Here is a 25174-nt window from a genome sequence, read left to right as displayed (position 1 = left end):
AGGGCTAATTTTCTCATCTATACTATCACTTTTTCCCACCATATAAATTAGTTTCGTATTCAGGTTTTAACAATAGGCCAATTGAAACCTTTTAAGGTTACAATGCAAAAGTTATCTGACCAACATTATACACCTTGTCAGAGGCAAAATTTTTTAAAAATCTCCGTGTGTCAAGTATGCTACCTATTTCACACTAGTCGAAAGTTTCCCTTTAAAAGAAGTTTTTCTTTTCCTAAGGAGTAAAGTGACCCTATGTATGGAGAATTTAAATTTGAGTGTTCTTATTTTGATGATAATGACAAAGTTATACCATATTTATAGTAATATTTCTGAAATTATTTTTCAAACACTCAGGTTACTTTTTGAATGTAATTAGTCCAAATTAAGATTTTAGGTATGAATCCATTTACCAACTGGATATCATACTCCACACAGGTAAACTAATTATGTCAAGTACATACATGCCATAATTTCATGTTTTCTTTTTGATTTTTCAATTCTTCAAAATTTAATTAAGAAAAGAAATAATACATTTAAGAGCATTAAGATTTTAAAGGTATTAACGGGTGATGAACACTAGTATGAAATGTAAATGAAAAGCTAAAGTTTCTTGCATTCAAGTCAAAGATTTTTGACAAAATTTGAGAATTTAGCCCCAACACTGCCTCCCTGTATCCCTGCCCACATAATCTACATAGTCTCTATATTCCAACAAAACCAGAAGAAAAAAAAATTAAGCAAGCAAATGTATAAAAATTTGGCATTTTTAAACATCAAGCTAGTTTACTGAGTGATTGACATGAAGCAACATTACCTTACCATCACTTAAGGAGATGTTCTACTAAATCTAATTTTACGTTTATAAGCAGCAGAAAACAAAAACACAAACATTCAAATATTTAGCATTAAAGGACTGATGCATGTCTCCCCAAAGAACATATTCCTGTTATCATGGCAGCTTATGAATCCATATACATTGGAAACCACCTCCAAAAACAGAAAAATAGCATCCCTCAGTACAACCAAAATACCCTATCCATAGAAATATAGAGACACCATAAATTTTGGTGATTATGGAGAAAACTATCAAACATCAGTTACAAATAACTTTCATTATTTTTTGAAAAATATACATAAATATTACAGATATTAAATTGAACTAAAGTCCATGTTATCACTCTGATATAAGTGAATAAAACTACATAAAAGCTATTCAAATATGTGCTCACATCTGAAACTGAGGCACTTTTATAGTTTTGAAAAGTTAAATACTATTCTATAGACTAAAATATGTGTTTCTGGCAATTTGCTAAAACCATTTTAAATTGAGTATAGAAATTTATAGTCCCTTATTATACTTATGTTAAAACACTAAATCTTAACAATTAACTGAAACATTAAGTTTCATCCCTTTTTCTTCATTTCCTTTACCAAAACTAATATAATCCATCAACTAATTCACAGCTTAATATACTATACAAATTTATCTTCCTAACTTTTATTTGGGTTAAAATACATAAATATTCCCACACTACATGTCACTGTATTACCAATTTTCCCCATAAATATGCCCCACTCTCACTTTTCATAAAAAGTCCTTTTAACACTTATCAATATGACATCTAAGCCTCTACATCCATCCATATATTTATGTCACTACTTTTTAATGAAGGTCCTCTATTTGGATCAGGAGGGTCTCCTTAGATTTTCATCCAACAAATTACCAATAGTAACCTAAGGTGTGTCATGTCTTGTTCTAAGTGCTAGCAATGCAAACGTAACATTTACAGCCCCTCTCCTCGCAATAGCAAACAAAATCCTCATAACAGTGTTGGAGAATCCATAAAATTATTTATTTTTCAATAAAGTATAGAAAGAAATGATCACTTATCTCAAAATAAAAGAGAGGGAGAAGGCATTTAATAAAAATTAGCATTGTACTAATATGGATTGGCACTGGTAGCCCTAATAGGTCCATGCATCAGGTGGCACCCTGCCACATAGGGCACCCAAGATATCCTATGGGGAGTGTGGAGTTGGACAGTCCCGAATTAAAGCAGACAATTACATCTTCACTTGGTTGTCCTCCTCATCATAGTCCGCATCTTGTGACAGATGTATTATGACATATGGGAGCTCAGCTGAACTAAAAATTTATCTAGATTTAATGAAAAATAAAAAATGTAAAGGAGGCATGACACGGGTGCTCTATGTGACAAGTGAACATCTGACTCATAAACCAAGTGAGGGTATCAGTGCTAACCCATGTTAAATACTAGTAAGCATTTATTCTTGGTAAATGTCATTCCTGCAAAGAATTGACAGAAGGAACACCAGTAATATAGGAACAAATAATAAAACAAAATCCTCCAAAATGGCAATGCAAATATCTTACTCCTAATACCTAAACTGCATGTTACATTATGAAATAAAACCATGGCAACCTAATTAGATGTGACAAATCAAGTCCCCCTCAGATAAAATAATTAGAAACCAAATAAAATATAAATTTATATTCACTCCTCTTTAACAAACCTCACACTAAACCCATAATGGGCTGAAATAGCTAGTATGAGGGTGATTAGCATTGACACTGAAAAACCAAACACCATGAACATGAAGACTAGCGCTAAAAACAGTAGTTGGGATGAAAACTGTTAAGGTCCCTAAAAATATACATCTTTCATTGAATCTACTTGTTTCTGAGAGGTAACTGAGCTTTCATATATAAAAACCAGTGTCAAAATATACTCAACATGGACTTACAACTTTTAATCACTGAATCAAAAAGTGTAAAACCAAGATGAAAAGACAAATGAAGCACATTCAATCGTATGGTTTTTCTCAAAAATGTTTTAGTGAGGAAAAAGCCAACTTTTTAAAATGAAGTACAATTATATTATTTACTCAAAGATTCCTCTTTTAGTGAAAATAATCTTTTAAAAATGTTACTTTATCAAATTTAAAAATTTTCACTTTTGAATATTTTATAATGCATATAGCAAACTTCTATGGTAGCACACATATAATTTATAAACTCTACATATGAGGAGTACATACGAATTCTTAACTGATAGGTACAGTCAAGTTCCATTGAAGACCACTAACCTAGAGAAGATAGTTAATAACTAGAATAATGTGGTATTACAGTAGAGGAGATATAGGTTGATAAAAAAGGATTATGAAGAGCAGTTATTAACTTATGAAGGGAAAAGTTTCACTGAGCTGTAATTTGAACTGGACCTTGAATACAGACTGATTTCCCAGTACAGCAAAGGGAGGAAATGGAATTTCAGGTCAAGGGAGCAGCATGAATATAGTCACTAAGACATCAAAGTACATGGTATGGTAAAAAACAGAATTAATAGATCTAGATGTTATATAGGTTCCCTGTCACTTTGTCCCTAAAGCTCAAAGTTTAGGCTTTGAGCATCAAATTGCTGCTAATATTGCAAGAAAATCAGGTACTATGTGCCTGATGGACAAACACCACCACTTAAGAAGTAACCTTGCTCCCCAAAATTAAGCATTAATCTTATCAAGGCTCTAGATCTGTCAAGAGATGCAAGCAAAAGGAGCAGGCAACTGGCACAATCCAAACTGGAAAACTGCAAGACAAATGAAGCTGTTTCTTCCCAAAATGTTGCATGGGAGAAGTGTGGGAGTGGGAAACAGCACATAAAGGACACACAGATTAAAAGACATTTCAACCAACCAATGTGTGGATCATATTTGGTTACTAGCTAAAACTGTAAAAAGAGATGATTAGAAATTTAAACAGTAGCTGGATACTTGATATTAGGAATGATTCATTTCGGCAGAGTAATGAATCTGTGATTACTTTTTCTAAATGTTCCTTATCTTTCAAGTTACAGACTGACATACTTACAGATGAACTAGTAATAATGGCAGGAGGGACTATGCAGACCGGAGTTTAAATGAAACAAGACTGACCATGAATGGACAATAACTGAAGCAGGTACATGAACATTCCTTTCATTATTCTTACTTTTGCATATTTTTAAATAACTTTTTTAAAAAGTCAAAGCCTCTAGGTTTTGTTACCTCTAACTTTTAGATGAAACTGTCCCTTTAAGACTAGGTTTTTCTTGAGATATTTCTCATAACTGAGACTATGAACATTAGGATATCATGTCTATATAGAAATATAATGCATGAAAGGGAATGAGGTCTTGAATTAGTCTCAAGTTTTGAGAATAACTTATACTTTACTCAACTTTCACTAGGTTTCATCCACAGTGCCCAGCCAGAATAAAAGCTATTTGGTTGGCCAAAAAGTTCATTCTCATTTTTTCTGCAACATCTTATGGAAAAATATAAATGAACTTTGTGGCCAACCCAAGGCAAGTGAAATAAAACATCAGAAAACTGAATCGTTTTATCTTTAGAAATTGAAGTGAACATGATAAAACTATTATCAAGGTTCAAGAAAAGAAATTATTCCAAGCATAGGTATATAGCAAAAGCTTTTGAAAGCAATCTTGGTTTTAAGCTCTTGATGGAAATCTATCACTACTCAATTCAAAGAAGATAACACGTTTTTTAAAAAACAGTGCTTATTGGAATATAACAGAAGAAAACAAATGCATTAATAGAAACAATCTAAAAACAGAAAAGTTGGTATATTTTGTACACTATTCAATGATTCTTTTGTGCATGAATTTTTATTGGTATAATAAAAATGAAATCAAACTTAATTCAGTCAAATTGTATGTTATTTGGGGGGAAAAAAAACTGTGCTGCTTGCTCTAAAATAGTTTAAAGTTTAGAGGAAAAGTGTATCATAATTTTATTTTGGTTTAAGTATTTTAGGCTTTCAAGTTTTTAGTTTTTAATTTTTATTTTTTTTGTCTACACCATGCAGCATATGAGGGCATGTGTGATCTTAGTTCTCTGACCACGGACTGAACTCAAGCCCTCTGAAGTAGAAGAACAGAGTCTAAATCACTGGCTTGCCAGGGAGTCCCTGTATTATAATTTTAAAGGTCAGAAATAAGGAACAAGGAGAATAAGAATCAATGTTATTCCTACTTGAAGCAGCTCATAAGCTATAAGTAAAAACACTAAATGTCAACTTAAAAAATATCTTATGGAATTTGTTAATTCCAAACTGAAAGTTAATATATAAAAAACTGATGTCAAAGTCACAGCAAAACACTTAAAACATTTTAACTGCTAGGGCTAAAGAGATAAGACAATTTATGACTGTGGAGAATGTTACTGATTATATGTATATATAAGATAGGAATTCTATGATTAATTAGAAGTAAATTTTATAATGGTTAACATACCCAAATGATTCCTCAAATTTTATTTAACTGTATCCTTAACCTGGTATGGTTTTGTTTGGAAAGAGAAATTAATTCATTTCTAATTCCACAAAACATCATTAATTAAAGGGAACTAGGTTACAGAGGGAGAAGGCAATGGCACCCCACTCCAGTACTCTTGCCTGGAAAATCCCATGGACGGAGGAGCCTGGTAGGCTGCAGTCCATGGGGTCGCTAGGAGTCAGACATGACTGAGGGACTTCACTTTCACTTTTCACTTTCATGCACTGGAAAAGGAAATGGCTACCCACTCCAGTGTTCTTGCCTGGAGAATCCCAGGGATGGGGGAGCCTGGTGGGCTGCCGTCTCTGGGGTCGAATAGAGTCAGACACGACTGAAGTGACTTAGCAGCAGCAGCAGGTTACAGAGACACACACACACAAACACAAACTCGCTCTCTCTCGGGACAAAGAAGGTAATCCATAACCATAGGCTTGTTACAGAAATATGCCTCTAAAGAATTTTTTTTAAAAAACTTTTATTTAAAGATTTGTTGCGCAGCTATTGGGGCTACCACCGGATAAGTAACTTGATAAAAAAAAAAAAATCCCTGGTACAAATCAAAATTAAATATATCCCAACATACCAAAAATTTGAGAAAGGAGCTTTTTATGGATGGTACATCAACAAGTAAATAAGAAAAACAATTCAATCTGTAAATAATTCCCGTTAAAATTAAAAAATCAATATGGGTACCATTTCTTTCTTATACTTTACATTGATTACTTCCACACATTAATAAATTCTTGTTCATACTTTTGTTTTTAGCAGTATTTACCAAAAGCAAAATCAAACTCAAATCAGATGTTTTCACATCTAATATTGCTACATTTCTCTCAATTTTTGCACGTATACATTATACTTCCTACAGCCTCTTGTGCTAAACATTCAGCCAGGGATACCATTATAAAACTTTCCTATTTATGGCTATCAGAAGCAATACTACTACTGAAAAAGCTTAACGATTTCTTTAATGTTAGACTTATCAAATGGAAACCTTTCAGGCACATGGTAAAATACTAAATCTTTCAACTATAAAGTACTTCTCAAATATCACTTTTAAAGTTAACCCCTATCCTATTAAAGTTTCAAGACATTTCAATAAAAATGGAAAAAAAAGGGAAAAAGAGTTGAATTAATCTTCACTGTACAAGTATTTTAACCAGTGTGAAAGAAAACTCTAAAGTGAATACAAAAATGAAAAACCGGCCGGCCCAAACATAAAAGTAATAAATATAAACATGGCCAAAATATAGTAAAACTATTCTGCCATCTTTTCCAAGAAGAGAGTAGGAGTTCAACTCATCAGTCAGCTGTGTACATTACTGATATTCAAAATTAATTTAACAAAATGTTTATTAATATGACTATGCTTACAAACAAGTCTCTATGTACAGTAAACATACATAAAGTTCTAATAAACAACAGTGCAATGCTTCAGAAAGTCTTAAGCATTAGTAGCAGATTCTTAAAATTCTGAAGTCTTTTAGTTTGCTAAATGCTTTGGATTAAGGATAGAGAATATATCAAATACTCACTTGCAGTTTTCCATGTCACCCTCTACTGCCAAAAACAAAACAAACCAGCAAAAACTAAACAAACAAAAAGCCCTAACTACACAATGACCACAATTTAAAAGGAAATTCACGATCACTAAGTAGATATTTATACTTTTAAAATACAGCTCCTGAAACACTGCTAACTTCCTTCAGATCAAATAGAGATTTGTATGATATTCTAAATGGGATTACTCTTCTCAAATTCATACAGCACTTCAAAGCACTGTTCCAAAGATGAGATTTTGATTTTAAAAAAAGGCACAAGTTTACATCTTCCAAAGAAAAAAAGCTTTAGACTCATCTTTTTATGGCCATATCATTGCTAAAATTTAAATTAAAAGTCACTTTAATCATAGAGTATTACAAGAAAGTTTTTCTTTCAATGATTTGGATCAAAGAATCTTAATATTTTTCAGTGGTAAGCTATATTTAGAACAAATATTTTCAACAAGACATCAGCGAATTTTACGTTAATTGTATCCTTAACCAATACTTTACTGTTATACTAAGCTTTTGAGGGAGAGAAAGAAAACAGATTTCAAACTTCCACAAAATACTGCTGGTTAAAATAAACTAAGTTATAATCATTGAGATTAAAGCCTTCACTACTTGCAAAATTCTATGAACATGTTAGAACTTTGCCTTATAAAAATATTTTTTTTTAGATCTGATGAAGATTGAGAAGGGGTAGGTTGACAAGGCAAAAAAAAAAAAAAAGTACTTTGTCTTTATTAATAAAATAAGTCAATTTAGGGTTCTCCTACAAACTTCTATTTTAATTCCATGGCAAAACACCTAAAGGCAATTCTACAGGACTTTTTTCAAATGAATCATCAACAGGAAAAACATATTCTATGGGCTACAAAATAGTTGTCATTATTATAGTTGTATAGATTCCCACTGCAGAATTAATTTAATTACGTCACAAAGAAGATCCACATTTGAAGATTTAGGAAAGATTTCTTTTGCAAAAGATGCATGATTTTTGGAAAGAATAAACTTAATTATGTAAAAATCAAAACAAAAAACCTCATGGTGTTTCCAGTTTTAATTGGGAAAACAAAAATCTTGAAACACATACAAACATTTAGGAGAAAAGAAGGGATGGTTTAACAACATCCATCAGCAAGTGTTAGTGACTGGTTCTATAACTAAGTTTTTTTTCTTGTTAAATCTCAAATTTCCAAGTTTATTCTATTTTTTCCTATATATATTTACCCGTTTGAACAACATCAATAAATGACTAAAACAAGATGGTCTACCACATTCTTTGCACAGATTCTTGTCTGAAACATCTGTCTTATTTTTTAAAAAATGGTACTCCAATGCTTGTTTGCTTGTTTACATGGTTTTCCATATAGTGAAATGTCCTCTCTACACTCTATTATATGTACCATCTTCTCATTATTATTATATTTAGCACATAAAGCATTAAAACAAAACTACCACTTCATGTACCAACGTTCGCATGACAATATAAGCATTGTCTTCCAGAGATGAAAAAAAATTGTAATAATTATCATGTTTAAAAGGCATGTTTTTATTACTCTTAAATGTATTTTGGACAAAAATATTGATCAGCTAATTATGCTCTTCCACACATCATGTTCACTGAGTTTACTACCACAGTTTTTAGTGCAACAAAATACCTTTGAAAAGCCACTCTACAGTCATTATGGCAAGGCTCATTAAAATGCAGAGGTAAGATTCCATTTGTATAGAAACATAGAAAACAATGTTTGAAAAGAAAAGGTGTTTCATCAGGCTGAATTTTTTGTATACTAAAAATATATATAAACATTTCTTGAATTAGTTTTATAGTCAATTTAGATGTAGTATCATTTAGTGGTGATAAATTTTGAGAGGTATATGTTCAATAAACATTATACTTGAGATTATATAGTCTTAGGTAAACATTTAATATACAATGCCAAGGTAGTTTCCTTTTTTTTTTGTTTCTTTTAATTTTTGTACCAAAAAGTCATACATTTAATGGACATTTCTTCTTACCTGTGTGCCTCAGACCAATAAAGTACTCTGCATTAAAATTTAAATCTTGAGACAGTAGTATAGCATTGAAAAAAAATTGTAAAGCAGCTCAGATACATTGAACCCAGATTTTACATTTCCATTTGTCAAATCAGAATATAAAAAGTAAGCTTGAAAATCAAGTTGAAAAAGCTTATTCTTCCCCCAAGAAAAAGTATGAACAATCTGAAAATGATCAACTAGTATGAATGAAACATTGTACATTAAGTCATATTTAGTGGTTGCTAAACATACCACTCCCTCCTGGAAATTACGGAACCATCTACATGTGAAACTAAGTCATCTTCATTTTCGTCATACTGTTCATCACTGACGAACTTCATTCCCATTTTTAGATCTTCATAATAATCCATTGGTCTTTCAAACCTATTGAGATTTTCTACATTGTTCCACTGCGTTTTTTCAGGCTCTTCTAAATAGTCTTTGCGTATTAGATTGTTCACTGGATTTTTGTTTTCTTTTTTTACACTGTCTGGGTAAGAATCAAGCTCATCTTGTTGAAGAACATCTATTTGTGATTCTTTTTGCATATCTGATGGTGGAATGTAGTTCTTGGCAAAGTAGTCTCCACGAAACGTCCGTCTTCTCCTATAGCAGAATATTCCAGCCAAAACACTTACAAGTACTATGAAGAGAGCCCCACCCACTACACTAGCAATGATCGTGCCGATCGTGTCATCCTTAATTGTTGCCAAAGTTGACAATGGGAAGGGCAATTTTTTTGGTTCTGTTGCTAGATCCTTGAAGTCAGCAGTTGAGGGATGCCACTGAATTGTAGGCTGAAGGGTGGTAGTAGTAGGAGGATCTAATGGAAAAAGTAAAGATAGACAAGACACAGAAGGCAAAGAATGTCAATGCAGGCTGATTCAGCAGCAAGTTGAAAAGACAGCACAGTTAATGAAAATAAATATTCATAGTAACAATAGTTTTTCATTCTTAATTTAAGATCAGAGGGTAGTGATACTTATATATATATATACGTATTTTAATAACAAAACTGACACTAAGTCAGTTACCAATCACATAAAGGAAGTGAAAAATTATGCATGGTGTAAATCCTAAATTTTCTATTCCAAGTTAAGCACAATACTGTACTCTAAGAAAAATATTTTTTTAATGAAGACTATTATTTAAATGTTATATATATACTATACAGCTGGCTTAAGAATTATCATTATCAAAAAATTAAATCAAATCATTCAAATGTACATTTTCTTAGCCAGTACAGTAGCAAAAAGAAGTAACAGAATAATAAAGTAAAAGAATGAAAAAAATTCATTTTTTCATTTTCATGTATTTTCTTAATATCCACCTTTACCTAATAAAGTTAATCTTTATTAAGAGGTGAACTTATCTTTAAAAGAATGAAAAACTATAGATTGTTAAGTGGCCATAGTATAAGCTGTTGGCTTAATAATTCTCTCAAAAATATTTTCCTTAAATAAAGAAAATGCTTTAAATTTTAGAAAGCATGTATGCAGTATATACCATTATTTAGTGATTAAAAAAATAAAAAGTACATATTTATACTATGTTAGCCAATCATGGGCTTTTATCAAATGAGACTAACAGACAAAGAAAAAGCATGTTATAAAGTGTTATAAAAATACCATCATCATGTCTATATCCCACGGGTAAGATATCTGAACATTAAGGAAATTTAAGAAATTTCAACCACATCTGCAGAATTCAATGTCACATTGCTTTAGGATGGAGTCTTAAAAAGAGCAGCTAATATTTTAGAGAGAACATTCTAATGATACTTAAATATTAGATGCAAATGACCCTGTGTATTGCCATTAGATTATAGAGTAAATAGCCATTAATATTAAAAAGCAACTAAACATAAATAGTAAAAAATAAAGATTGGTTAATTATCAATTAAGTGGTATTTGCAGATCATGTTACACAAAATTCTAGAGTTTGAAGAAAGGATGAGTTTTAAATTCTTGAATTTCTTCACTGATAAAAAAATGATCCAAATGATAATCTCCTATAATTATTTTTTAAATGAGTGGTACTGACAGAGCTTTTAAAAAGTGATTGTTAGAAAAATACTAAATCTACATGGGGTAAGTTATTCTAAAATTACAAGCTAAAGAAAAATACTTACTGAAACAGGTTTCATCACGGAATGCCATATGTACAGAATGTGGTAAAAATTTAGCAAGTACAGTATAAAATGTAACAAGTACATTATAAGTAATTTCCTATGAGTGTAAACCAATATAACAGGCAATCCAGTCAAGTACCTTGAAGTGAATATTATTTATCATAGTATATGTAAGTGAATCAACAAAGAGTTTCAATTTGTGAGAACATAATCACTAGCTGAATAAATTCAATCTTAAAATTGTGGAACAGTAGGATCATTTGCACTATAAAAGTAGTAAAACCTCATATAATCCAATCCAACCTCACAGAACCAGGATAGTAAAAATTAACCATTTATAAGATAACTCATGTATTTTCTAAGAAGGACTAATGGAAAAGTTTTACGTATTCAATGTCGTCTTATAATGATTACCAAAGAAAAAGTATTATAATAAACGGGCATCAGCATGTTTAAACAAAAACACAAATTACCTAATTAATGATTTAAAATTCTAAGTTTGTGATAGCTCTTAATGAAATGGTATTCTTCTCAGAATAGTACACCTGCGTTCTCACCAAACATAAGATACATAACTGTACATTTTTATGAAGTATTCTTTAAAAAATCACCAACATTTATTTCTACTTGCAATGTTCTTTATGTAAACACAAATGGACATCTGTTTATTTAACTGAGATTTAACAAAATACAGCTTTCAGAAAATCTAACTACAAAAAAAAACAATAACCCCCCCCAAAAAAATTTTAAAACTCTTAGTCAGTGGTTTTAGAATTTTTTTTTAACCTACCATCTCCTTAACTATTAAAAAAAAAAAAAGAAACGAAAAAACAGAATAGCCTCACTATCAATAAATTCCATGAAAAAGGGACTTTTACTAAACTTTGTATTTTGTATCTTAAGCAACAGACAGACATATGATGATTCACATGAGACATTTATTCCTGCTTTCCAATTTTGCTCTACTCCAAAATAATTACTGTGAGAATCATATTTGTGAAATGAGGCAACTAACAGCTACTTATTTATCAAGATTTAGAAATCCTTCCCAGCAGCATTCTGTATTAATGCAGTTTTTAATATTCTTTGCTAAATGTGGTAAATAAATACATAACAAATGTAATAAGCTAGTAGATTCTGAGTTCTCCATATCCAACTTCTCAACTTCCCTTTTCAAACGAACTGAGTCCTGCCAAATAGGAAAACAAATAGTCCAGCAAAACCTCTGTAGCTATGTTTTAGCCTAATAATTATTATGTTAAAAATGGAATGAATTGGTTCCTTTTTCTTTCAGACTATATAAGTTGTTAATAAACAAAATCTATAAACATTAAAATTTAAGGACTGCTAAGTTAAGTGTGTTTAATATGTCTGGATCAAATCAATTTGATTTGAAATTCAAGATCTGCAAAGGAATATACTTTGATTTTTTAAGGCATGAGGGAACTTATGTGATACATGAAAATTTGCTTCTCTCTTCTCAGAGAAGTAAGAGGTATCAGGAGAAAAAACCCACATCAAAAGCAACTAGAAAAACACAATTTCATGCAGTCAGTTAGTATTGGACAGAGTCATTGTACCATGATGAGCAATAACTAAAGTTGTATATTGCAATCTTGGATCCTGAATATATAAAAATTATGCCAATGTGGGAAAATGTATAACAAAATTTCAAATAACCTCTCTCAGAGCTAATAATTCTATTCTGTTCTGGGTTACCTTTTAGTCTCCAGTCATATGATATACTCATTTTACAAATATTTCTAAAAATCAGTACTGAAATTTTAAAATATAAATTTTATTTTTGAGATAAAAATGTTGTCCTGGAGAAAAACAAGAATATATAACTCACAATGAAAAAAGACTAACTTTCTGATCATTCACTGTGTAAGTTATGGCCTTTTATTATGATAAAAGCCTACTAAGTAGACCTTACTAGCCATTTTGGAAAGGCAATTTATATCTAAGATATTAGATATAACTAAGAAGCTCTTAGTGGAGTTAACTAAACTCAGCATGGTATACTGTATTAAAGACTATGGATAAAAAAGTAAAGTCTAATTCCTGATGATTACTTAAAGAAAACCATTTCATATAATGCCATCTTTTTCTGAAGTATTTAATGATAATTAATTTGATTTTTAATATTTACTCAAAATGTCATATCCACTCTTATAAGACTTGGTAGAAGCTGATTTTAAAATGTGTAAAGTTTATCATCAGTGTTACATTAGGACTTTTGTCAAGAAAAATAAAATTACATAAAGGCAGATTCACAATTTTTTATTCTTTCTTGATTGTTTTCTTCTTAAATGTATTCATGCATGCAACAAAAGTTTCCTGAACACTTGTTATGTGTTAAATATTGCTGCAATTGGTCAGAATATAGTATTGATTAAAGCAGACAAAAATCCTGCCTTCAAGAACATATGTTCCAGTGGGGATAAAAACAGGCACACATATAAATAAAACCAAATATGTAGTCTATCACATGGTAATATGTACCACAGAGAAAAAAATAAGACAGAGAGATGAAAGACAGACAGTAGTAAAGGGGTGAGAAGAGAGGAGTTTCAATCTTAAATACAGTTGTGAAGGTGACTGAAGAAGGAAATGGCAACCCACTCCAGTATTCATGCCTGGAAAATCCCATGAACCGAAGAGCCTGGTGGGCTACAATCCATGGGGTCACAAAGAGTCGGACACGACTGAGCGACCTGAGTGTGTGTGTGTGTGTGTGTGTGTGTGTGTGTGTGTGTGTGTGTGAAGGTGATACATGAGCAAACACTTAAAGGAAGTGAGGGAAAGAGGTATGAAAACATCTGAAGAGTATTCTCAGCAGTGGAAACAGCAAAGGCAATGACTCTGAAATGTACCTATTGTGTTCAAAAACAGCAAACTGGCCAGTATGACTGAAGCCAAGCAAGCAAGAGCTATTAATAAGAGGTGAGCTCAAAAAGATAATCTAGCACCAGAACATGTATAGAGCTCACAAATCACTGTAAACATCTGGTTTTCATCGTGGGCAAAATGGGAAGTCCATGAAAAGTCTGGAGTAGACGACTGACGTGATCCGGCACGTCCTTTAAAAGGGTTAATCTGGCTGCTCAATTGATGACAGGCTGAAGAGTAGGAATATTAAATGACTGTTCTATAGAGAAGCAAGGGTTGCTGATGGTTTGTGCCAGAATACTGGCAAAGGAAGTAGAGAATTGGTAAGGTTTTGTATGTAACATAATGAGAAAGTTCAGACCAATTTGTTGATGGATGGGGTGTGGTATGAGAAAAAAAATCAAAATCAAGAATAAGTATCAAGGATTTCATGCCCTGAGCAAACATACTGACAGAGATACCAATGACTAAAAGACAAACAAAGACTACTAGAGGAAGAGATTTCATGGCAAAAGGCATAAGAAAGATGAGGAACTCAGTTTTGAATGCAAATTATACTTCTATATATAAGGGGTTGTGTGTGCATGCTAAGTTGCTTCAGTCGTGTAAGACGCTGTGACCCTATGGACTATACCCTGCCAGGTTCCTCTGACCACAGGATTTTCCAGGCAAGAAACTGGAATGGGTTGCCATGTCCTCCTACAAGTGATCCTCCCAATCCAGCGATCGAACCCACATCTCTTATGTCTCCTGCATTAGCAGGCGCGTTCTTTACCACTAGTGGCACCATTGAAGCCCCCATAAGGAGTTAAGGGTCACTAATAGACAGTGGGACACACAAGTAACCAGTACTGGGAAATGGACCCAGAATACCAATGATATAAATTTGGCAAATCACCAATTGATAAGATGCTAAAATTGAGCCTTGATATTTAAAAGATTACAAAATTGGAATACATTGAGCCTAGGATTTATAAGTAATATTCCATACCAAATTTTGTACAACAGAAATAATAAGTATGCAGTCCTTAGGTAACTACATTTTAAATATGGACTTCCTGTGGCTTCAAAGTTCTTTTCTAACAAAAAACCTCTATGGGAAGAAAAGTAGACTAATATACTAATACATTTATATCAAAGCACTGCTACTGGCAGGAAAGACCAGGTAGAGATGCACAAAACTCTAATCTGATACATGCAAGAAAAAAAAAAAAAACTTGTGTCCCTACCATGTGCCAGGCACTAAGTGCTAAGAATACAATAATAAAGCAAATACAGATTGTTTAAATATGAAGAAAGATAATAGGTAAACAGGTAAGTATACAACTACAAACTGTGATAAATACCATGCAAAATAATATGGGGAACTGTTCTTAGATTAAGAGATCACAGAGCACAAAGAATGTGACATTAATGCAAGCTTAAAATTTCTCTAAAATCATGCAAAAGAATCTGAAAAAGAATATATATATGTACATATATAAAACTGAATCACTTTGCTGTATACCCAAAACATGTAAATTAAGTATAGTTCAATTTTAAAAAATTTAGTTTTAGACTGAACAGAGATAAAACTCTTAATATCTATTATCAAATTACTATACAAACCTATATTTCTCAAGGTTCTCTTCCTTTTTCCTCTCATTTTCCATTTGTTAGAATAAAGATTACTACATTCTTATAGTCAAGAAGGAGATGCTTAAAATATTTATATCATCTTTATAAATAAGCATTCCACTGATAATTTATTTATAGCCACACCCAGGAAAAATATAGTTTTAGCTCCAACTATGTTTTGTAAAAACCCAAATTTATACTCAAACTGATGAAAACATTCACAGCGAAACAAATGAAATGCATAAAATCTAAGTTCTTAGTGGCTTATGGACCAACCAGAAAAAACATCTTAAATTTTATTTCATCGGCACATTTTCAGTAGCATGCCCACTTCACCTCTTAGTAACTCAATAAGGCATAATCTCACATTGAGTGACAATGATATTTAATAAGAAAGGTCATCAAAATGGATATTTTATTTATTAAAGACACTTGTGTGCAGAATAGCTGCCAAAAGCAAACAAAAAATCCACTATTCATTTTTGGTATAAATACAAAAGAATCTAGAAAGGTACAGACTATATGCAATATTATAACTAAAAAATCAGCTATATGCATAGGTCTTAAAATGTATATGAAGTTACTGTGTAGACATTTTGACAATTTTTAAGTCATGGAATGCTACTTTATTATATGAATTTCAGGTAGAGTTACTTTATCACATCTCTTTTAGATTATTTGGAAAACCTCACACTGAGGAATATGTATCTTCACAAGTACAAATTACTGCCTCCATCATAGTGCTATTGTTATTACTGTTGTTATAGAAATAATCTACATAATTCATTTTGTGAGTAGATAGTAACTTACCTGAAATATAGATGACCTTTTGATCACTTCTTTGGCCAAGCGAATTGGTCACTTTACAGACATAAACACCAGAATAATTGAAAGTCAGTGGATGGACAAAATGAAGAGTATTGTCTGAAGCCAATAAACCATCAGGCCACTGTCCATCTAACCTAGATTTTAAAAAGCATGAAATTAAATACCTTCAGATTCTATTCACTGACACAACTATTTAAGTAAGATATTACACTTTCCAGTTGTTAGAGAAAGAATCAGCATCCTTTAGGTAAAATTCACTATGAAATAAAAGCATGTAAGTTATGAATTTTCATTTTAGTAGAGATGAACCAACAGATAAAGAACACCCATTTAAACACCCATTCTTTCAAAATATCAATTCATATAAGTGAAGCTAGGCTAACATATTAGAGGGAATAGGAGAGGAGAGAAAAAATTATTCATTTTTAAAGAATTATATTCAGAAAACTGGAAAATTAGAAGTTTAAAAACATACCCATAGTCTTAAAAAAATTAAAATAATTCTCAGTGAATTATGAATCCATACATGATGTATCTATAATTTTCATAGTGAAAGTCATCATTTTAGCACATGTTAATATTTTAGCACCTCTGTAACATATTTAAAGAGTAACATTTAATATTGAGCAAATAAATTTATACTGCACTATATTCCAAAGATGGTTAACTTCTAAAGCACCAAGGGTCTTCTTACAAAATAATTTTATTCATAAAGTAGGTATCTGTGACAGTAAAAACCAAGGCACCTTTGCTATCAATAATAACTCTTTTAAAATGATTTTTATACTAATTAGGCTAGAAGGTTCTATCTGGTGTACACATTACTCTATGAAGTATAATAGGAATAAAATTTCAATGTAAGAACTCTAAAGCTATTCATTGCAATGGAACTAAATGTAAACTGTTTTACATCATTTTTCCATGTTAGGGTATATCCCACTGTGGAGGGAGGAGGAACCAATTAAGTCTTTATTTTGAAAGTGTTTTTTCAGCCCATAAATTATTTTTATTAAGATAAGAGGATAAAAAGTGAAGTAAACCCAGGTACTCAACTAGTACTATAGTTTGAGTTAAGCAGATTTTCAAAAAGTTCATTTACTCATTCACTCAGTCATCCATTATTTAAATTATTAAGAACTTAACCATCTACCATACTCTGCTCTGCTAGTGTTGCTGAAATGCACAAGTAAGAAAGATTCGGTCCTTGTTTTCTGTGATCTAAGCACATTAGTAGACCAACTAATTACAAAAGGAGTAAGAACAAAGAACATTGAAAAGGTACAAAGAAACAAATCAACACTAGAGACAGGATTTTGTTCTGTGATCCAAACAATCAATAAAACCTTTTAGAGTTGCTATGACTTAATTTAGCACTGAAGGGTAAAGGTAATATTCTTAAATTATTTAAAAAACAAAAACTTCCTATCTTCTTCTTAAGAGGACCTTGGAAAGAACACTTTTACAAACATCAGCTTTCAAAAGGTGAACTCTTTCTCTAGGTACAAGAATGAATATGAAGTCTAGGTATCTTACCAATTAGCTCTGTACTTTGGGCCCTAAATTCTAATCCCTTTAATTCTGAGAAATATAAAAATGGCTTATAATCCTTTTAAAGTGCTTATTCAAATAAGCTAGAAAAATATAAATACCATATTAAACTCACAACAAAGGACAAGCTAAACACCTTACAGGCTCTTGTACCTACACTACATGGTTTAGATTGATCAGCTTTACCCTCACAAAAACTCTATGGAGTACTATTATCAATGAGGAAACAAAGGATTAGAAAGGTTAAATGATTTATTCAAACAACTGCTCCAAGTACAGACACTAGAATGAGAACTCAGAAGTGTATGACTTTCAGAAATACCCTATCACACATTTTTTTTTTTAACTTTACAATATTGTATTGGTTTTGCCATATATCAAAATGAATCTGCCACAGGTATACATGTGTTCCCCATCCTGAACCCTCCTCCCTCCTCCCTCCCCATACCATCCCTCTGGGTCGTCCCAGTGCACCAGGCCCTATTACACAACTTAACCAATGCCTGCTTCCCACTTTGAAGAAAATGTAAATAGAAGGCCTTCACTACTTTTAAACTTTATCTTTCCTTAAAGACAACAGGTTAACCAAATATATTCTTTTTCTGATCCCACAAAATACCACCTAAAACAGGAGCAAAGGAATAAAAAAACTATTAAAGACCAACAAAGAGAAAGAGAAAAGGAGGCAGAATTCATCATACAAGATGTATCAAAAACTTTTAGAAGACAGAAAATAGATAGGGAAAACAATACATGCATTAAGCCAGTGTTTCCCAGACAGAATACAGATAAAAAGACAGAAGTGATTCTGTCTCCAGGGGACATATCTTGTATACCTTGAAACAGTTTTGGTGGTCATAGCTGAGAGTAGGGGAAAGTGTGTGCTACTGACTCTAGAGAAGCAAGGCCAGGGATGCCACTAAAATATCCTAATAGTCCACAAGACTGCCTCCAACAACAAAGATTTATCGAGCCCAAAATGTCAGGAGTGACAAGGGTGAAAAGCTCTGCTTTTGGCTGAAGAAGTCCTTGCAGGAGGCACATGAATAAGAATGCAGCCAATTTGGCCCAAAGAAGCCAAAGATCCAGAGTCTGACCCACTGTACTGCAGAAGGCCAGTAAGGCAGAGGGCGAAAAATAGGAGATTAGTTGAAAGTTGAAAAAACAAAACAACAGAGTCCACTCAACTCTGCACGGATACCAGGTATTCATGCTTTAGGCAAAATAATGAAGGTTAATTCATGAAAAAAAAGAACTCCACTGTTCAATAAGTGGTATCTAAAGCTTCTCCAGGGAAATAACCTCCTCTATAGTAGAATCTACACAATAAGTACTCCCCACTATAGAGTTTCCACTCAGCATTTTAATGCATCACTGTGAAATGAATGGACAACTCAGAAAATCAAGAAATATCTACAAAATAAGACCAAACAACAACAACAAAAGAACCTGGAAGAAAAAAGAAACAATATATAAGAAACAGAAAAACTCTGCTAAGGAAATAACTCTAGTATCCCAATTTAGAAACCAGAAGATACATCCATAAAAGATGAAAAGGATGCTATGAAAAACAACAAAGAATAAGAAAACACTCTCAGAAACATTGAAAATATCTCAAAAAGAAAATTTTCAATCAATGGTGGGAAAAAATCAAAGAAATCTTGGGAGAACAACAAAAATTATTTGAAAACTGAAAAAGAAAGACTGTTTAGTATACAATAAATAGGAATTCTAGTATGAGCAAACAGAAAAAAAAAAGTAGGGGAAATGACCCAAACAATGAAGGAAAAAAAAAAGAGAGAGAGAGAGACAAGAAAAGAATTCACAGGTAACAGATAAAATTCTCTAGATTGAAAAGGTGGGGTTGTTGTTGCGGGGGGGTGGAAGGGGGTGGGGGGATGTGTGGAAGTTGCAAATACTGAGAAATAAGAATGAAATCTCAGCAGAACAGTCTGAAATTTCACAAATAAAGATAATTAAGGCTTGTCAGTAAACTACACAAGTAAAAAGAAGGAATAATTAACCTCAGGAAAAACAAACAGCTTTAAAAAATAAAGCAGAATTCTAGTATACTACTTCAGTTCAGTTCAGTCGCTCAGTCATGTCCGACTCTTTGCGACCCCATGAATTGCAGCTCACCAGGCCTCCCTGTCCATCACCAATTCCCGGAGTTCATTCAGACTCACGGCCATCCAGTCAGTGATGCCATCCAGCCATCTCATCCTCTGTCGTCCCCTTCTCCTCCTGCCCCCAATCCCTCACAGCATCATAGTCTTTTCCAATGAGTCAACTCTTTGCATGAGGTGGCCAAAGTACTGGAGTTTCAGCTTTAGCATCATTCCTTCCAAAGAAATCCCAGGGCTGATCTCCTTCAGAATGGACTGGTTGGACCTCCTTGCAGTCCAAGGGACTCTCAAGAGTCTTCTCCAACACCACAGCTCAAAAGAATCAATTCTTCGGCGCTCAGCTTTCTTCACAGTCCAACTCTCACATCCATACATGACCACTGGAAAAACCATAGCCTTGACCAGACAGACCTTTGTTGGCAAAGTAATGTCTCTGCTTTTCAATATGCTATATAGGTTGGTCATAACTTTCCTTCCAAGGAGTAAGCGTCTTTTAATTTCATGGCTGCAGTCACCATCTGCAGTGATTTTAGAGCCCAGAAAAATAAAGTCTGACACTGTTTCCACTGTTTCCCCATCTATTTCCCATGAAGTGATGGGAATGGATGCCATGATCTTCGTTTTCTGAATGTTGAGCTTTAAGCCAACTTTTTCACTCTCCTCTTTCACTTTCATCAAGAGGCTTTTGAGTTCCTCTTCACTTTCTGCCATAAGGGTGGTGTCAAATGCATATCTGAGGTTATTGATATTTCTCTTAGCAATCTTGATTCCAGCTTGTGTTTCTTCCAGTCCAGCGTTTCTCATGATGTATTCTGCATAGAAGTTCAATAAGCAGGGTGACAATATACTACCTTGACTACTCCTTTTCCTATTTGGAACCAGTCTGTTGTTCCATGTCCAGTTCTAACTGTTGCTTCCTGACCTGCATACAGATTTCTCAAGAGGCAGGTCAGGTGGTCTGGTATTCCCATCTCTTTCAGAATTTTCCACAGTTTATTGTGATCCACACAGTCAAAGGCTTTGGCATAGTCAATAAAGCAGAAATAGATGTTTTTCTGGAACTCTCTTGCTTTTTGCATGATCCAGCGGATGTTGGCGATTTGATCTCTGGTTCCTCTGCCTTTTCTAAAACCAGCCTGAACATCAGGAAGTTCACGGTTCACGTATTGCTGAAGCCTGGCTTGGAGAATTTTGAGCATTACTTTACTAGCATGTGAAATGAGTGCAGTTGTGTGGTAGTGTGAGCACTCTTTGGCAATGCCTTTCTTTGGGATTGGAATGAAAACTGACCTTTTCCAGTCCTGTGGCCACTGCTGAGTTTTCCAAATTTGCTGGCATATTGAGCGCAGCACTTTCACAGTATCATCTTTCAGGATTTGGAATAGCTCAACTGGAATTCCATCACCTCCACTAGCTTTGTTTGTAGTGATGCTTTCTAAGGCCCACTTGACTTCATATTCTAGGATGTCTGGCTCTAGATGAGTGATCACACCATCATGATTATCTGGGTCGTGACGATCTTTTTTGTACAGTTCTTCTGTGTATTCTTGCCATCTCTTCTTAATATTGTCTGCTGCTGTTAGGTCCATACCATTTCTGTCCTTTATCGAGCCCATCTTTGCATGAAATGTTCCCCTGGTATCTCTAATTTTCTTGAAGAGATCTCTAGTCTTTCCCATTCTGTTGTTTTCCTCTATTTCTTTGCATTGATCGCTGAGGAAGGCTTTCTTATTTCTTGCTATTCTTTGGAACTCTGCATTCAGATGTTTATATCTTTCCTTTTCTCCTTTGCTTTTTGCTTCTCTTCTTTTCACAGCTATTTGTAAGGCCTCCCCAGAGAGCCATTTTGCTTTTTTGTATTTCTTTTCCATGGGGATGGTCTTGATCCCTGTCTCCTGTACAATGTCACGAACCTCTGTCCATAGTTCATCAGGCACTCTGTCTATCAGATCTAGGCCCTTAAATCTATTTCTCACTTCCACTGTATAATCATAAGGGATTTGATTTAGGTCATACGTGAATGGTCTAGTATACTACTCAGTTCTCAGTAAATAATATTTATCTATTATAGGGAGGCAATGATTACACAATTTAAAGGCTGCTTAATGTCACTGCAGAAGTTGGTGATGGACAGGGAGGTCTGGTGTGCTGCAATTCATGGGCTCACAAAGAGTCAGACATGACTGAGCGACTGAACTGAACTGAAGTGAATGTCACTGAGACTAGCTTAATTTCACTGGGATGACAAAGGGCAGGAATATGTATATGGGTATGTTTGTGAAGAGGTAGATATAAAACTAAATTTTCATTTTCATAATAAGCCAATAGACAGTGTTAAAAATTAGTAGTTTAAGAAGTAAGTTTAAGACCTATGATGATAAGTGCCAGGAGGAATTACTAAAGTTGCCAAGGTAGCCCCTGAGAAACAGAATTGAGGAGACTGGAAGGCGGGGAGAGGTGAAACACAAAAACACGTGCAAGATTTCCAGCTATTACGGTCACTGTATATTACATTGATAAAAACAAGTTCAAATATGCACTGAAGAACACTTGTGACTTTTAAATAATTCCTCTTTAGAACTATCAACATTATTACCTGCTCCACACGGATTTGAAGGGTGGTGGATTTGCATCAGCATTACATTTGAGATTAACACCTTTTCTTCCTACGAACCAGTTTCCATCATAGCCTGTTACTGAAACCTCAGGAGCATCTATAAAATAAATGCATTATTCAGCAGATTATCTTTTGTAAACAATAGATGCAATATACAATGATAAAGTATTAACAACTTTATAACTTTAGAAGCTGTGTACTTTGCTTCACTCATACACATAAGAAATAAGGAATATGGTATTCAATCCCAAGTGGCTCAGTAAAGCAGGAGACGGGTGTTCGATTACGAGATCGGAAAGATCCCCTGGGGAAGGAAATGGCAACCCACTGCAGTATTTTTGCCTGGAAAACCTACCTCATGGACAGAGGAGCCCAGCAGGCTATAGTCCATGGGGTTGCAAAGAGTCAGACATGACTCAGCAATTGAACAACAAACTCAATAAATTCTGGGTAACTAAAATAAATGAATGAGTAGACAATAAGCACCAAACACTAGACAACTATAAGCATGTTCTAGTTGTTCTGGACACAATGTAAGAATATTCATAAACTTATAATCACCAAAAGCAAAATATGAGCCCTATTATGAAATATACAGAAGTATATAAACAAAGAAAATACAATAATTTGATGAGAGATGGCATTTAGGCACAAAGTCACTACCTAAAACTGTCTTTAAAGAAATGTTTAATGTGAAAGGAAATATGCCCTAAGAGATATCAAGTTAATTATAAAAAATTATAAAATATATTATAATAGTCATACATTTAATTAATATAAGTTTTATATTATAATATTATGTTAAAATTAATGTTATATATTAAGATAAATTATAATTAATATAATAATATCATACACTTAATATCCATAGGGCATGAGAGATATGACAAACTTTCTAAGACTATAATTACAACTAAAATAAATTTTCTGAGGCCTCAACTGTTCCAAAACGTGAACTTTTATCCATTTAATGTATCCAAAGGTCTTTTAGCTTACGTACTATATAATTAAATGAGTAATTATCTACATCTAAACTTTCAAACTGTGAATTCCAATACTAATCATTCACTGAACCATTATTCGTTTAGCTCCTATTAAGTGACAGGCACTGTTTTAGATATTTAGTATAGATATTCTGTATTTATAATACTTATATTCTAATGGTAACAGGGAAGATAACATTTTTAAAAATTTAACAAAAATCCATTATGAGGGCTAACAAGGAAAAATAAAGAATGATATGAGAGAAGGTAAAGAAATGATACTTAAGTATGGTGCAGAGACCCTCCAACCTTCTGTGAGGTACACAAGTAAACTAGACAAAAAGCAGGCCAGACGGGAAGTTAGAGAAACCAGGTCAATCTTTTAACTACGCAGGGAAGCCTGAAGTCAAGTAAGGTTTACAAAAAACAGTGGTAAAAAGTTAAACTTCTTCAAACTAAGGTACAATTACCTTAATAATTTTAAAAGGCCTACCTCATAAATACCAAGAATTAACATTTTTTTCTAATTTAAAATTGGTAATAATTAATGTTGCTGAAAGAACAGTACAGATATCTGTGTGTTTATTTTCAACGAAGGATAAGATAGATATTAAAGTATCCTCAAAGAATACCTCTACATTTTGAGATATGAATTTTGCATGTAAGATTTTATCTCCTCAAACTTTGTTTACATGTTTTATAGGGCCTAATTAACAACAGCAAGAAAGAATAAGAATATTTTAGGTGTAGGCCAATAAGTCTAAGCCATAAAGTCTTACATCAGGAGAAATATTTTTATATTTTAAAATTGCATTTAAGCAAACAAAAAATAATAGTATACATAATTGATGAAAATTTCAGTCATTATTAGACACAGGGAAGAGAAAATACATATGAGAAAAATATTAATGGACTTACAACTGAATCTAAATTTTATAAGAAAAAAGAAAAACTTAAAAGTATGTACAAGATAGAAAAATGAGGAGAAAAGAAGGTACAGCCAGCCATCTTTATGGGTTCAGCTTCTGTGGATTCAACCAACTATAAATGAAAAATATTCAGGAAAAAAAAATTCTAGAAAAGTTCAAAAATAAAAACTTGAATTTGCTGCATATCAGCAATTATTTACATAGTATTTACATTGAATTTAAAGCTATTTACATAACATTTACATTGCAGTATGTATTATAAGCAATCTACAGATGATTTAAAGAACATAGGAGAATATGTATAGATTACATGCAAATATATGCCATTTTATATAAAGGACTGGAGCATGCCTGGATTTTGGCATAAGCAGGAGTCTTGTAACCAACCCTTCATGGATACTGACAAATTACGAGAAGGGACTACTACTAGGACTGTATTTGCACTCAAGAATACAATGAATGGTAATAAAATCCACATAAGATAGCTCCTCAAGTTTAACTCTATAAATGTTGAAAAAGATCCTTACAATTTTCAAAACAATCACACGAAGTGTAATGAATA

General features: G+C 32.9%; 1 protein-coding gene across 4 annotated transcripts in view; it reads right to left on the bottom strand.

Annotated features, from left to right (window-relative positions):
• Positions 1 to 25174, bottom strand: part of NECTIN3 (nectin cell adhesion molecule 3) — a 145599-nt gene that overhangs the window by 65106 nt on the left and 55319 nt on the right. For 2 of the 4 annotated variants that reach the window (XM_061389289.1, XM_061389371.1), the window contains exons 4-5: positions 22680 to 22797; positions 16392 to 16543 (exon numbers count right to left, since the gene is read on the bottom strand). In XM_061389289.1, coding sequence (XP_061245273.1) covers positions 16392 to 16543; positions 22680 to 22797 — 270 coding nt within the window. Of the gene's footprint in view, positions 1 to 7943; positions 9765 to 16391; positions 16544 to 22679; positions 22798 to 25174 lie in introns of those variants that run through there. The other 2 variants (XR_009731020.1, XM_061389164.1) reach the window with 2 other exon arrangements.

This window comes from Bos javanicus, chromosome 1 (genome assembly GCF_032452875.1).
Source record: "Bos javanicus breed banteng chromosome 1, ARS-OSU_banteng_1.0, whole genome shotgun sequence".
Lineage (NCBI taxonomy): Eukaryota > Metazoa > Chordata > Mammalia > Artiodactyla > Bovidae > Bos > Bos javanicus.
The sequence above is the reverse complement of the archived record's forward strand: the minus strand, read 5'-3'. Positions and strand labels throughout refer to the sequence as shown.